Consider the following 12,985-nt stretch of genomic DNA (forward strand, 5'->3'; position numbering starts at 1 on the left):
CTTAAGAAAACCCAAATATAACACACTTAGAAATGGGTATTACTTTAATTTTCATTTGAAAGAATGAATGGCATCTGTCTTATAAGATGTAGGTGTTTTGGACATAACTGTGCAAAGAGTAGAAGCATCATTTACACCAGAAGACAAGTCTCTGGCAGTATCTTGGTAGCATTCCTCATTGATATTCCAGCCACTCATAAAAGCAGCCTCTTGCCTCTTTATCTTTCCAAGTCAGAAGAAAAAGAAAGCTCTGGGAGCTGCTTCAAGTTGGAAGGGCCTCATTAATGAATTACTAAATCAAGAGTCTCAACTGTAAACACCATTTACGCAAATACGCCAAATTTGAGCACCTTGACTCATGCGACGGCTGCAGGGGTCACGACAGAATCACCTCTTTAAGATGATCCATAAGCTATTTATGGCTTTACATGGGAGCTCACTATGTTCTCCATGAAGAGTGAGGACATTCAGATACCACTTGCAAGGACCTGCTGTGTAAGCCTTGGACTACTTCATAACCCAGTGAAGGTGAACCAAACCGTATGAGTGAGCTTTCAAGACCTGCTGAGTGTCATCTCCTGTTAACTTAGGTATATATTAAGCTGCAAATCACAAACTGTCTCCCCATATTATTAGCTCTAAAATGCCACATAAACACATTGTACCATAACCCAAATCAATGGCATTAAGTACATAAATATACATAGATACCAGAACTCCCAGAAAAGTGTAGTAGTCAATAAGTATCAAAGGATTAAAACATTTACCTAGTTATAAAGAGATATCCTGGATTGAACACCTAACTACAATTTTCCTTCCCTAGCAACAAACCAGATTGAGATACTCGCATACTGAAATGCTGTACAACTGTAAAGCTCAGGTATAAATAACAGAAGATACAGACTGGTTTCTGAAGGTGCATATATAAACATTTGTTTTAGGGCAAAAGGACCAATTTTGAAGCAATCATGGAAGCAGGATGAGAATCACAGTTTCCTTCCATCAGTAAGGATATGGAATGAAGGCAAACATGTTAAAATTGTATCTTTATTTTAGAATGCTGTAGTTGGCAGCTGTTATCCGCTATATTTTTTTTCAGTTGGCTAATTATGAGCCAGAAATAAATTTGAGGCTGAAACACTATAATAAGGCAAATAATTCTGAGTCTTCATCATGCTGTAAAACCAGTAAAATATAAACCCCATAAAAGGAACACCCAGTCCAATGTATTCAGATATTAAACTGCTGATGGATATAAGGAAATGTCAATAAGAGGTCAGGTAGAATTTAATACTGGCAGAAATAACTGACTACAAACGTATGAATAATCTTCTAATGATGCTTTAAAACCTTTGCTTTGTCTTAACACTTACTGCTTATTTAGTCCAGAGAAAACACTTAAAAGCCACGAAGCAATTTTAAGAAAACATTTGTAAACAACTATTTTCTCTTGACAGACTATTTGGCTACAATTACAGATATTATGCCAAGATAATATATGTAATTCAATGAATCCAGACAATATTGAATCAAATCAACTGGTATTATTTTCCATCTCTTTGAAACAGAACATTCAAGCCATCTGAACTTTCAATGTCATTTGGCACTTCAGAAGAAACTTTATAAAATACAACCAGGCCTGAAAACCTATACTTAATGTATGTGTAGCCTCCTGACCTTTCATAGCAGGATCTCACAAACTAGATCTTCAGGAGCACTGTATGAGCCATCAATGTTTTTAATTAACATTGTTAAAGGCACGCTTCTATAAAAGTCTTATTTAAATTCCTGCACATTTTTGTCATTATCAAAACCCCACATTCTGTAAAAGGAGATGATTTGCCTTAACCCGAGTTCTGCCAAAAATTACTCCATACTTAACATCTGTTCAAAGTTTCAAGCTTTAAAAAAAGGATTAAATATGATTTTGGGAGATGGTTAAAGAGAGGTATGTGATGACGAGTTAAAAAGAGAAAAGGAGCCATGCCCAACCTTCATTTTGGTGTCTAGAGTTCATTTTCCGTTGCTCATATATACCTGATCAAGCAAACAGAATTAGAAAGAAGCAAATCAACTATTTTTTTTTCTCCTTGCTTTCCATCAATAGCCAACCAGCCAGATGTGATAGTCCTTGGGATTGCAGTGGTCACCCTGGTCAACAAGGGTTTGCTCTTCCACAGCACAATTCCTCTGGCTGCCCCAGTAAGTGATCAAATGTGCTTCAGCGCTAAGAAAATGTGAAATTAAGTAAGCTCATATATTTTAAGTATTCTGATAAACTAAGACCAAAGTGCTTGCAGAAGCAAACTTTAAAGCATGCCAGGAGAAAAGACTAGTGGTGTTTTGAGTAACATGCATCAGTAAAGATTAATGAAGAATCTCAGAAACCTGATTTATCTGTTGCAGAGACTGCATAATTTACTAGAAATTCAATAATAGTCCCCAAGAGGTATCATCTTCTTGCAGGGGTGAAAAACACATATATTATGTTAGTCTATATTTAACCTAAGTATATTTAATACTTTTCCATCTTCATTAATCCTTACTGAAATTTTGGTTCCTCTCTCACTCACTTCCACATCTTCAGGTAATACTCTATACTGCATATCAGGTAGCAAGCTGACCTTATCCAGCTACCATGCGGTCTTTCCCTCTTTGTGTTCTCATGTCTATACTGTATTTTCTCTTACCATACACCATGACATTATACTAAACCATCCTACTTAATAATACTATTTGGCCAAAGAGCACACTTCTCCAAAAATCAGTCCTGAATCTCCTGCTTAAAAAACAGCTACAACTGCAGTGCCTCTTCTCCTGAGTGTACTATTAATTATACATCTGAAGCATGTTCATAGTCTGTGTTTACTCTTGGGTGATTCTAAGGCTTATATGAATAAGAAAACAGTAATGTGATCATTTACAAGTAAAACAATATTTTCACTGCCTTGGCACCTGAGCATAAGGAAAGTCAAAACCAGTCAGCTTTTACCTGGGCTTCTATTTAGCACAGTCAGCTCTCAGGGTAAGAGCTATCACTCATGAAGAGCTAGAATGTAGGGGAAAAAAAGGTACAAGAAAATAAGGAAAGCCAAGGAAATGTATTGCCTAAATAATTTTTATTGCTTTTTTTTTTGGTGGAGGTTATATAGTTCTCTTTTTTTTTCTTATCTCTCATCATCTCAGCAATGACTTAAAAACCATCATAGCATCATCTACAGGTAAAACAGATCAAATAGTTGAAATAATGACTGCATAAGAGCAAGAAGGCAGCCAGAGGAATGTGGGTGTTGGTGATCACTGACATCACATTGTTCAGAAATTTCTGACACCTATGGAAAGCACAGGACTGATAACTGACAGATTATGCTGTCAGGGTGCTGACTGTACTTCCTACAGGAAGAAATTCTCCTATAGATATAAAACCAGCATTTTACTGAAGGTTATTTTTTCCTCTTTTATTCATATCCTACTGAGAAGGGTCATTAATGGTTATTTTTATGTATTAACAGGTAATTCTTTCACGCTACAGCTTGTGATGCATATTAATCAGGGTTCTTGCCAAATTAAATTAGTTTTTTCAGCATCCAAAAAGCAGTTAAACTTCTAGTGACATTTTCCCCCTCTCTTCATCAACCTATTTTTGGAGTAAAATAATGTACTCAGGCCTGAAGACACTTGAGCCTCAGGAATGAAAAACAGCCACAAGCCAAAATGTATTCACAGGAGAGCTATAGGGCAATGAGGTTGTCATCTATGCACAAAAATACTTTCAAAGACGTAAATATGATGTTAAATTCTCCACCACTCCCTCCCTGCATGTTAAAGTCACACACACTGCTTTGGGATTGCAGTAATGAGCAGGAAAAAAGGAAACAAGTCTTTTTTTATGCTTATTGCTACTGCCAATGCTATTGTAGCATTAGGACAGTCCATAAACAAGGATCCATGTTAACACCATATCCTTGACAAACCTGGTTTTCTTATTACTGCTAGTACTGGGAATTAAGTATAAATAGTATAAATGATAAGATAAAGCAGAGTTGCTCAATAACTCTAGGCCATCTGTATCTGAAAACCTACCTGGATATCTATATTGTAATTATATGTATAGATATATGCAGGCATATAATGTACTGAAGTGTTTTAAAGTCAAGCAACTTGTCCATAAAAATAAAACATTTCAACACAAATGGTCTGATTTTGGCACACTTGCAAACAATTGAAAACAAATTCTTAAACTAATAACTAAGAGCTAAGCATTTAAAACACTAGCAGTACTACCTTCTCACCCATAATTTAGTACATAACAGCACACAGTCATAATAGATATAAGTTTATAATGCCTATCAAGGTTCCCAACATGTAGCAAACTCAGTGCTAAAGGGATATTAATATTTTACACCAGATTTGCCTGCCTTGAAGAAAATGCTTTCAAGCATTTGAAAGACTAGACAAAAAAACCAAAACCCCCAAAAATCTTGGAATGCTTTTGGAATCAGCCTCAAATATTTTCCTTTTTATAACCCAACTGGCTAATTTGCATAGATCTCTCATACAGAAATGGAAAAGCATTTTGATCAAATTAGAAAATGACTGTACGAGCACAAAGCTCATTCCTACAGCAAATACAGGACTTGGGGTTTTATTTTCAAGTTGATAATATTTCGAGTGGAAAACATTCCTTCAAGTGAAAATGTATTCCAGGCTAGAAATATTATTATGCACGAGGTTAACCTGGTGCTATAAAGTTTTAAGTAAAACAAGCTTTTGAAATTGCATATGTGGCAATTTTTTGCTACAGCAAATTGAGTAATAAACATTCAAGACAGATGAAAATCTAAGATACCCATCACTGAATGTCCAAAATAAATAGGGTCAAATAGATACATGGTCCAGCTAGGACTGTCCAGCTGGACAAAATATCAAAGCATTTACAGTGATGTTTAGGGTATCTGCTCAGTTGGAATCAGGCAAAATGCAAGCCAGCTCTGCTCCTAAAATCCAAGCAAGGGTTCCAGCAAGGGAGAAAACCTACCCACAGGCCCTTATTCCTTTTAATAATCTCTAACTTCTTCCTTTGGCAATCAGATTAACCAGCATGTGTTAAAGATCTAGAAACACTTTTCTCTGAATAACTAACTTATAAATAAGTTACTTCATATCTACTGTATAGGTTTATTTTCTTCAACCACACATTCATATACCCTGCACACATTCCAACTCATCTGTATTTGAATCACTGCCACATCAGTACTATTTAATGGTTACACTATTTACGGCCTCAAATCTCATTGAAATGCCCATTCCCAAAAAGACCCACAGACGTAGTGATCTAACAAGCAACCACATCTTTATATTCTGATCCCCTGTAACAGGGACTTGACCTTTACTTCTAGATTCATAAAGGGATGGAAGACCATTTCCAAGTAGAAAGCAAGTATAACATGTTCTCTTCCTCTCCACTCTACCAAGAGCACAACTATTTTACACAGCTTCTCCAAATCACCAACACCCAAAAAACCTGGCAACACTGTGCAGCTCACTTGCTGCACCCACATGCTGCTGCACTTTCCATTTGCCCATTTAAGATCACAATTCATCCCTGCTCTCAGACTTAAAAACAGAAGCTTTTCAGAGCAGGCAGTCTTATACGTGTCTGTGTGTTCAGTAAAGACTGGTACAGACAATAAGGCTGAACTTCTTTGGGATCTTCAAGCATTTTTGTGAGATTTGGGTGAGATTTGTTATCTTAAAGACAAAAAGAACATGTAAATACAAAGCAATACCTTCCCTTAGACGCTCAACCACAAAAGTGAAGCCAGTAGTCCGCGGATGTAAGACGTACTCGTATTTTTGAAGTCCATTCTTCTCAGCGAATTCATTACTGCGAGCTTTGGTATTGGCTGAAGGGGAGAATAAAAAACACCACTTTCAATTAGTGTGCATGGAGACCAAGAATTACATGTAATTATGATACAACAGGAACAATACAACAGCAGTTCACACAGTACAAATATGCAATAGCTTTTCAGGTGGAGGCAGACAGTGAGTGCGCTTTTCTTGGCTCTAGTATGGCATGAGGAAGACCCATGTGGATAGCAAGAAAAGCTTTTTTACCCTCTCATTTTAGAAAATAACCAGCAAAGCTTTCATATTTATCAAATGGACTCTGAAATCTATAAATTAAAGTCTCTTACAGGTTCTCTGTACACTCCAATACCTATTTTACAGTAAAATGTGTTAACAGGCTCAATTATTTTTTTTAAACTCAAAAGACACAAGATATAGTAATGCAGATTTGCTATGACGTACAGAAACACCTTGAGGTCAATGCTTAACCACATTAAACTTATTTCAGAAACAAAATGTTAAAGGGAGGAAAACAGTTAATGTAATACATTAGAATAGTATTCTCCATCTTCATTCTGAACTTGACACACTATCCCTCAGCCTGCGCTGCACATAAATACCCTGGTTTAATGTTCTGACCAACTGCCTTAGTGTCACCACACATGCTTGCTGCTGGAGCAGAGTACATGCAAGGCATCTGGAAAGCATCGTGGCTAAACCCCATGACAAACGTGTCTCGAACCTCTGGCACAAAGAAGTCTCTCATGAGGAAACCGAACAAAGGCTTTTCAGAAGCAATTGCTAACGGAGCTCACTAAGCAAGGAAGACACATACACTACAGCAAAAACTTCTGAAGGCAGGTGGAAAGGAAGCAATTTCTTCTCCAGATATGTGCAGGAGGCTCTTCAAGCAGCCTCAGTTACCAGCCAAATGGACTTTGGTAGCTATACTTCCTCCATCATTGAGTGTTCTGCTGTGCATCCCCTGGGGCCAAAGGCAATGGAACATGCAGTATTCCCCTGGCAACACAGATATCATCAGTCTCATAGCAACGTAGAATCATAGAACCCTTTGGGTTGGAAGGGACCTTAAAGCTCATCCAGTTCCAACCCCACCCACGGGCAGAGACACCTCACACTAGATGAGGTTGCTCCAAGCCCCATCCATCCTGGCCTTGAACACTGCCAGGGATGGGGCAGATACAGCTTCTCTGGGCAACCTGTGCCAGGGCCTCACTACCCTCGTAGTAAAGAACTTCTTCCTAATACATAATCTAAATCTCCCCTCTTTTAGCTTTAATATGATCAACTATCTTATTAAACGATGTGTATTTGTATAGCTTTACAGTTTTAAAAGACAAAATCCCTGCAACAGATCTATGGAACAAGATCATTGCATAAGCAGTATCTATTCTTTTTCAAGAAGTTTTTTTAAGAGTCCGCAGTTAACCTTAACAGAGATGGGAAAGAGAGTAATGAAAACATATTACTGCTTAATAGTTTAACAGAATTGATACTTATAGATAAGTCTTTTCCCTTATAATCATCATATTTTTTCCTGCAAAGGAAGAATAGCACAAGCAGACAAATCAACAGTAGTGTGAGATGTCCTTTTAGCAGTGATGCAACTTTTCTGCATATTTCTTTTTTTACTAAATGACATGAGCCCTTTGAATATCCGAAAATGCATGTGTCTCTCCTAAAGGACTATCTACCTATTAATAAATGCCATAGCATATCAGTATATTATTTTTTCCTACTGTTTCCATGTGTAAAAGCACTGGTTTTCATACATACAACTCTTGAGATTCAGTGCACCCATTTCCTGATTTGGAGGAAAGGAAAACTGTTGCATGGTAGCCAAGCAAGTGATTCAGCAAAGAGAATCCAAAGACTTAATTCTTGCCAAATAGTCAGAATGTACAAACACTTGAAAACATTACATCTTCAAGAAGCATTGCTGAAATTACAGAATGTGTGAAATACTAAAATTACACTTGGGTACATAAATTTATCTTTCCTTGGACATATGTCTTTAACCACATGATAGGAGTATCTATTTTTGTCTGCTCGACTACTACTCAATTCAATGCTGAAAATGGACTATTCTGAATGAGTGAAGGGAACTTGCCTTTAGGATCCCTACCTCTACAACAATAGAATTTGCTAAGTGAGTTCTGAACAAGACTTGGAATGGCAGAAATGGCAAAAGCAATCTTCTAATTATTAAATGTTCCTCTGAAAAGGCGGATTCCACCTCTCAGACATAATTGCATTGCACTATTAGCTCAATAAAGACTCCATTTTCTAAGAAATGACGTTGATCACCAAGAGTGTCCCCATTAAAAGTATACAAGTCAAGAGTTCTTTTCCAGATTCTGTGGTGATTCAAGTAAACGTTCTAAATTAATTAACTACAAAGTTTATAAGCTAATGTATTGTTTCTTCCAAAGGACAGAAGTTATCTACTTCATACTGCATATCCAAGTTTGGGTTTCACTTTGGCACATTTACAATCTGCAAATCAAGTCAATCAAAGCTTTGAGACACGAGCACTATGTAAATCTACATGAAGTTAAGCAGTCAAAAGAATTTTAAGTCTTAAATGTCTTGAGCATCTTGAACTGCACAAATTTAATGAGCACTCAGAAAAACCCTCACACTAGTGCTCTGTTTCAGAGGGAGCATGAAAATTAATTCCTTGGTGTTTGCAAAACACTCCTACTTCCACTGCAGGAAAAACGAAGAGTAAATGCACAGTTCTGCTTTCTAAGCAAGACATAAGTGATGCTGCAGAAAAGGTTTGGGACCTCCACTGCCCACTGCGTTGAAGTAATCATCTTCAAACCTCCTCTTAATGCATCTCCTTGTATTTGGAAAGAACTCACTATAAACATCTGCAAAACATCTTCCAAATTTCCCTTTACTGCAATGCCTTTCTACAAACGTGTGAACAGCTGGATGCTGGCACATCAGCCAACACTGTTGAGCTATTTCCTGATATCTGTATCTATGTCTTGCCTCTGGACTTTAAGTTTTATACAACAGAGATTGTTCCTTTCCCCTTTTGCATGATTCTAGTGTAATGGGATTTTAGAACTAGAGTAACACTCCCAGCTAATACAATGATCACTGTCATCTGGAAACATCATCTCCTTTTTCCCTTCCTAACAACTATCAAGCCACAGGTCTTTGTGCATTAAACTGTATTTTTTACCGCAAGTCAGGAAGGTCAAAGGGTTTTGATGTTATCCTGAAAGCAAAGCGAGGATATGCCTTAGCTCTACTGAAGAGTAAGAATAAGTGCCCTTCCTTCCCCTCCTGCTACTGTCAGCAACTGAAGAAAACAGTTTTTTACTCTGCTATTGCTTATGAACAAATGCACTGATTACCATCTCATCCAGTGTTTGGGGCCCCTGTGTGAGAGATACTTGTACCTAAACCTTATGGGGAACATTCAGAGCAAGTCTCCTGCTTAGAATTGTATTCAGCCTAAGGCAGAAAATGGGATGTTCCCCATTATGTGAAACCTAGATGTCCAGGAAGTTAGAAACCCATTTTATATCCTCTCCAACGTGAGGGAATTCACACAACAAAGCCTCTTTAAAATCCCTTAACCGACAAGATCAGGCTACACTGTCAGCTGCATAATCAGTCCAGACTATCACATCCTCAGGTGAAAGAACAGAAAAAGTGAAAGATGGCTTTGTCAGGCTGATAGTGAAAACACTTCCTTAAAAAGAGGAAACACATGTTCTCTTCTTTGCTTCCAATACACGCAAATAGCATAATGCAGCTTTTGAAACTGGGACTGGAAATTAATTCAGTTTGAGTCTCCTCAATCCCAAAATGCATCTCACATCATTTGGCTAAGTGTAATGCCCACTCTTGCTCACCCTGTCTGACAAATACAAGTAAGTGTTGCTGTCTAGAAACAAGTAGTTTCTTACTTATACTGTATTCAAGCCAAAGTAAACCTACCCCCCGAGTTTTTGCTCATAGCTCCTTTTACATGTATTTGTAATCTTAACCGCTTGGTTCTATTTGCTCCTATGATTAAAAAAAAACCCCAAACAAGTAGAATAATCAATTTTCATGCAAAGCAACCAATTTATTAAAAGAGGGTGATATGGGACATTTCCTGATCCAGAACTGCTTCATGCTCTGTCTTCTCCAGTCTTCCACTGACTTGCCTCTCCCCCTCCATCTCCTTCAATGACTACATACTGCCTCACAGGGGGTATGTTCTTTGGGGTGGTGACAAGTACAAGAAGTCAATTTATTTGAGTCTTTAGACATTACTGCAGAGCAATTGTCAAACTACACAAATAACAAGAATTTAAGGCGTCTGGCCATAACCTCTTACAATTATTTTGCTCCGGTTGCTGCCTTTGGTACATCATTTGATTACACTTTTCCCCATTTATCTCAAAATTGTGTAGGCTGGAAACGCTCAGAAAGTCAGCACTTTCTGGAAGCACTACACTTCAGAATTTCATTTCAAGGAACCGGAGAAGAAATTACGGTAACACATTTTCTTCATTTTGAGCTACAGATTGGTAAGAAGTTAAATTGCTTTTGCTCCTGAAAACCAGAGGTTAAAATGAACAAATGCCTTTTTTAAGTCAAATTATATTTTTAATTTGTGAGCTAGTTTTGAATTAAAACAGAAATCTCTTGATTCTGACTTTGATGAAAGCCATAATGCACTAACAAGCTGCATTCATATAAGCCTGAAGAGTATGAGTACTTCATGTGAGTACAAAGAGTACAAAACCTCCAAGACCTGTACCCAACAAAACTAAGTCTGTGGTCCCCATGAAATACATATGCAGACTTAGCTCCTCTCAAACAAACACACTCACATGTTTTTACAGATCCAGCATTGTCCAGGCTGATGTGTTTTGCCAGATGTCACCCAAAAGAGCTATAAACTTCCTTCATCCTCCTATGCTTCCCTCATCATCCTACTGGAAAGCTGAATCTGGTAACTTTAACACAACTATTTCTGATCACTTATCCATTACTTTTATTTTTGTTTGTTAGTATTTAATACTGAAATACCAGTACTAGTGCACTGATATTTGAATATTAAGTACTACTTTTTCCTTTAGTTTAACTTGTGATAAAAGCATACATGTACTTCTATGACTTCAGGTACTCTCAAATTATATTGGTACCAGATAATGAAAGAATAAGCAAGTACTCAAAAAAACTCTCTTAAAGAAAAAAATAATTAAAATTAAAAATCCTCATTTATCTATTGGAGGTTTGCATAGAAAACATAAAAGGCATTAAGCAATTGTTCTTATTTGTGCTACTTTCAAAATACGGCATGCTACACCAACCTCCACCAATACTTTTGAGCAATCTTTTTTTGCATTACCAAAGTACATCACATTTATTACTAGAAAAGAGAAGAATCCAACAAAGTCACCTTCTGTGACTGACATCAAAAATTCCTGCCAAGATCTGGACTCTAGCAAGCTTTTCTACCTATTTTTTAGCTGTTCCTCAAGTAAAAAAGGTCTGTGCAATCACATTCTGTCCACCTGTTTGTTCCCCTTAACTTTTGAAGCTATTGCCACCTGCAAACAAAGTCTGACAGAGACAAGAGATTCAAAGATGACTAAGCCTCCAGGAGATTTAGAAAAACCAATGACTGAGTAAAGGCAGCTTCTGAGAGTAGAGATCTTAACAATAGGAAGAGCCAGGGCAGGCTCCATCAGGGCTTTCAGCACAGCATGCAGCAGGCCATCGGGTAACACAAGTGTTGGTGAGGATGAGCCAGAGCACATGTTGCAGAGACAGCAGCAAGAGGTTTGCAGAGGAAATGTCACACGGAAGGAAACACAAAGAGAAAGGAGAAATCGGGGTGAAGAAGGGTCCATGTACAGGGATGCAGACAGGAATCCACAGGAAATGAGGCTTTAACAGGTGCAGAGCAATACAATAACTATTTTTTGTTATTGCTTTCTGAAGAATTACTACAAAGAGTCTTGTAAGGAACACCCAAGAAAAACAAAAGAACAAGCAAAATGGTGGGTTGTATTCCAGCTTTCTAGAAGCATTGGACTTATGGCTGCTCTGTTTGCTTCAGGGCTTCAGAAAGTCTGGCTACACATTTATCTGCTGAGGGCTTCTTTTTAAGCAATCACAATAAAATACCTTTGACGCACTTAGCTTTAACCTTGAAGTGCTCCAGAGTGAAAAGATGACCAACCTATTAGAAATAAGTATATAATTATTACCTCACACCCTATACATCCAAGCGGCAAATACATCGCTTACGGTTCCTGACATTACTATTTCTAAGGTTTATTGACATAGCATCTCCCACGGCAAAGTACTTCACCAACCCACATTCAGGCATGGCCCATGTATAAATAGTCATAATTCACACTTCTTTGACATCTTTTCTTGTCAAATACCTGAAAACATCCTACAATTTCTCAACAACAGAAGTCAATCTATCATTGTCATGTGGCCACTTAGAGGATAAAAACAATGACAGGAGCACAGGGCTGCACAGCAATTCTGCTTTCCAGTGAAGTACATGTAGAATATCATTTCTCACTTTAAGCACCAGAAGAATTTTGTCTTCAGAGGTAATTAGCAGTTTGAAATGTGGTCAGAAAACAAGAACCATTACCTGTATGTTTGCAGAATGTCCTATTGAGTGACCATTCAGAACAAAACTGTGGTTTATTTCTTATTGTAAAAGATGGAATGTGAGGCTGCAGTAGGTCTTAATGTGTCAATAATGTAACAGGTTGCTGAAAGTCATTTTTTCAAAACATTACATAAAATACATTATGTTCTATCATTCTCATATGGCATAAACCTATTAGCTTGGCAAGGGATTTTGCCCTGTCTCCTATAATATGTTAAAATATATGAGCTAATGTTTCCTGAGAAGACAATTAGATAGGTAGAGCTATTTACTTTCCCAGAAAAAGCCCTAGGGTTTTACCTGTCTCTATACATCTTATGCTCAGATATAATCTCAAGGTGCATTCATTACTGATGGTGAGTTAGAGCACTAAACACCAGACAGTTTGACATGTCAGAAACCAGCACCACTGCCCAAGGAAGCAGTGCTCTATCATCTTCCCTTCTTCCTGCCCATCAC

At 37.6% G+C, this 12,985-nt stretch overlaps 1 protein-coding gene across 3 annotated transcripts in view; it reads right to left on the reverse strand.

Annotated features, from left to right (window-relative positions):
• LCLAT1 (lysocardiolipin acyltransferase 1) overlaps positions 1–12,985 on the reverse strand; it is a 117,970-nt gene that overhangs the window by 47,337 nt on the left and 57,648 nt on the right. For all 3 annotated transcript variants that reach the window (XM_031051596.2, XM_005151856.3, XM_031051597.2), the window contains one exon: positions 5,790–5,906. In XM_031051596.2, the coding sequence (XP_030907456.2) occupies positions 5,790–5,906 (117 nt within the window). The remainder of the gene's footprint in view (positions 1–5,789; positions 5,907–12,985) is intronic.

The sequence above is a fragment of the Melopsittacus undulatus genome, chromosome 3 (genome assembly GCF_012275295.1).
Source record: "Melopsittacus undulatus isolate bMelUnd1 chromosome 3, bMelUnd1.mat.Z, whole genome shotgun sequence".
NCBI lineage: Eukaryota > Metazoa > Chordata > Aves > Psittaciformes > Psittaculidae > Melopsittacus > Melopsittacus undulatus.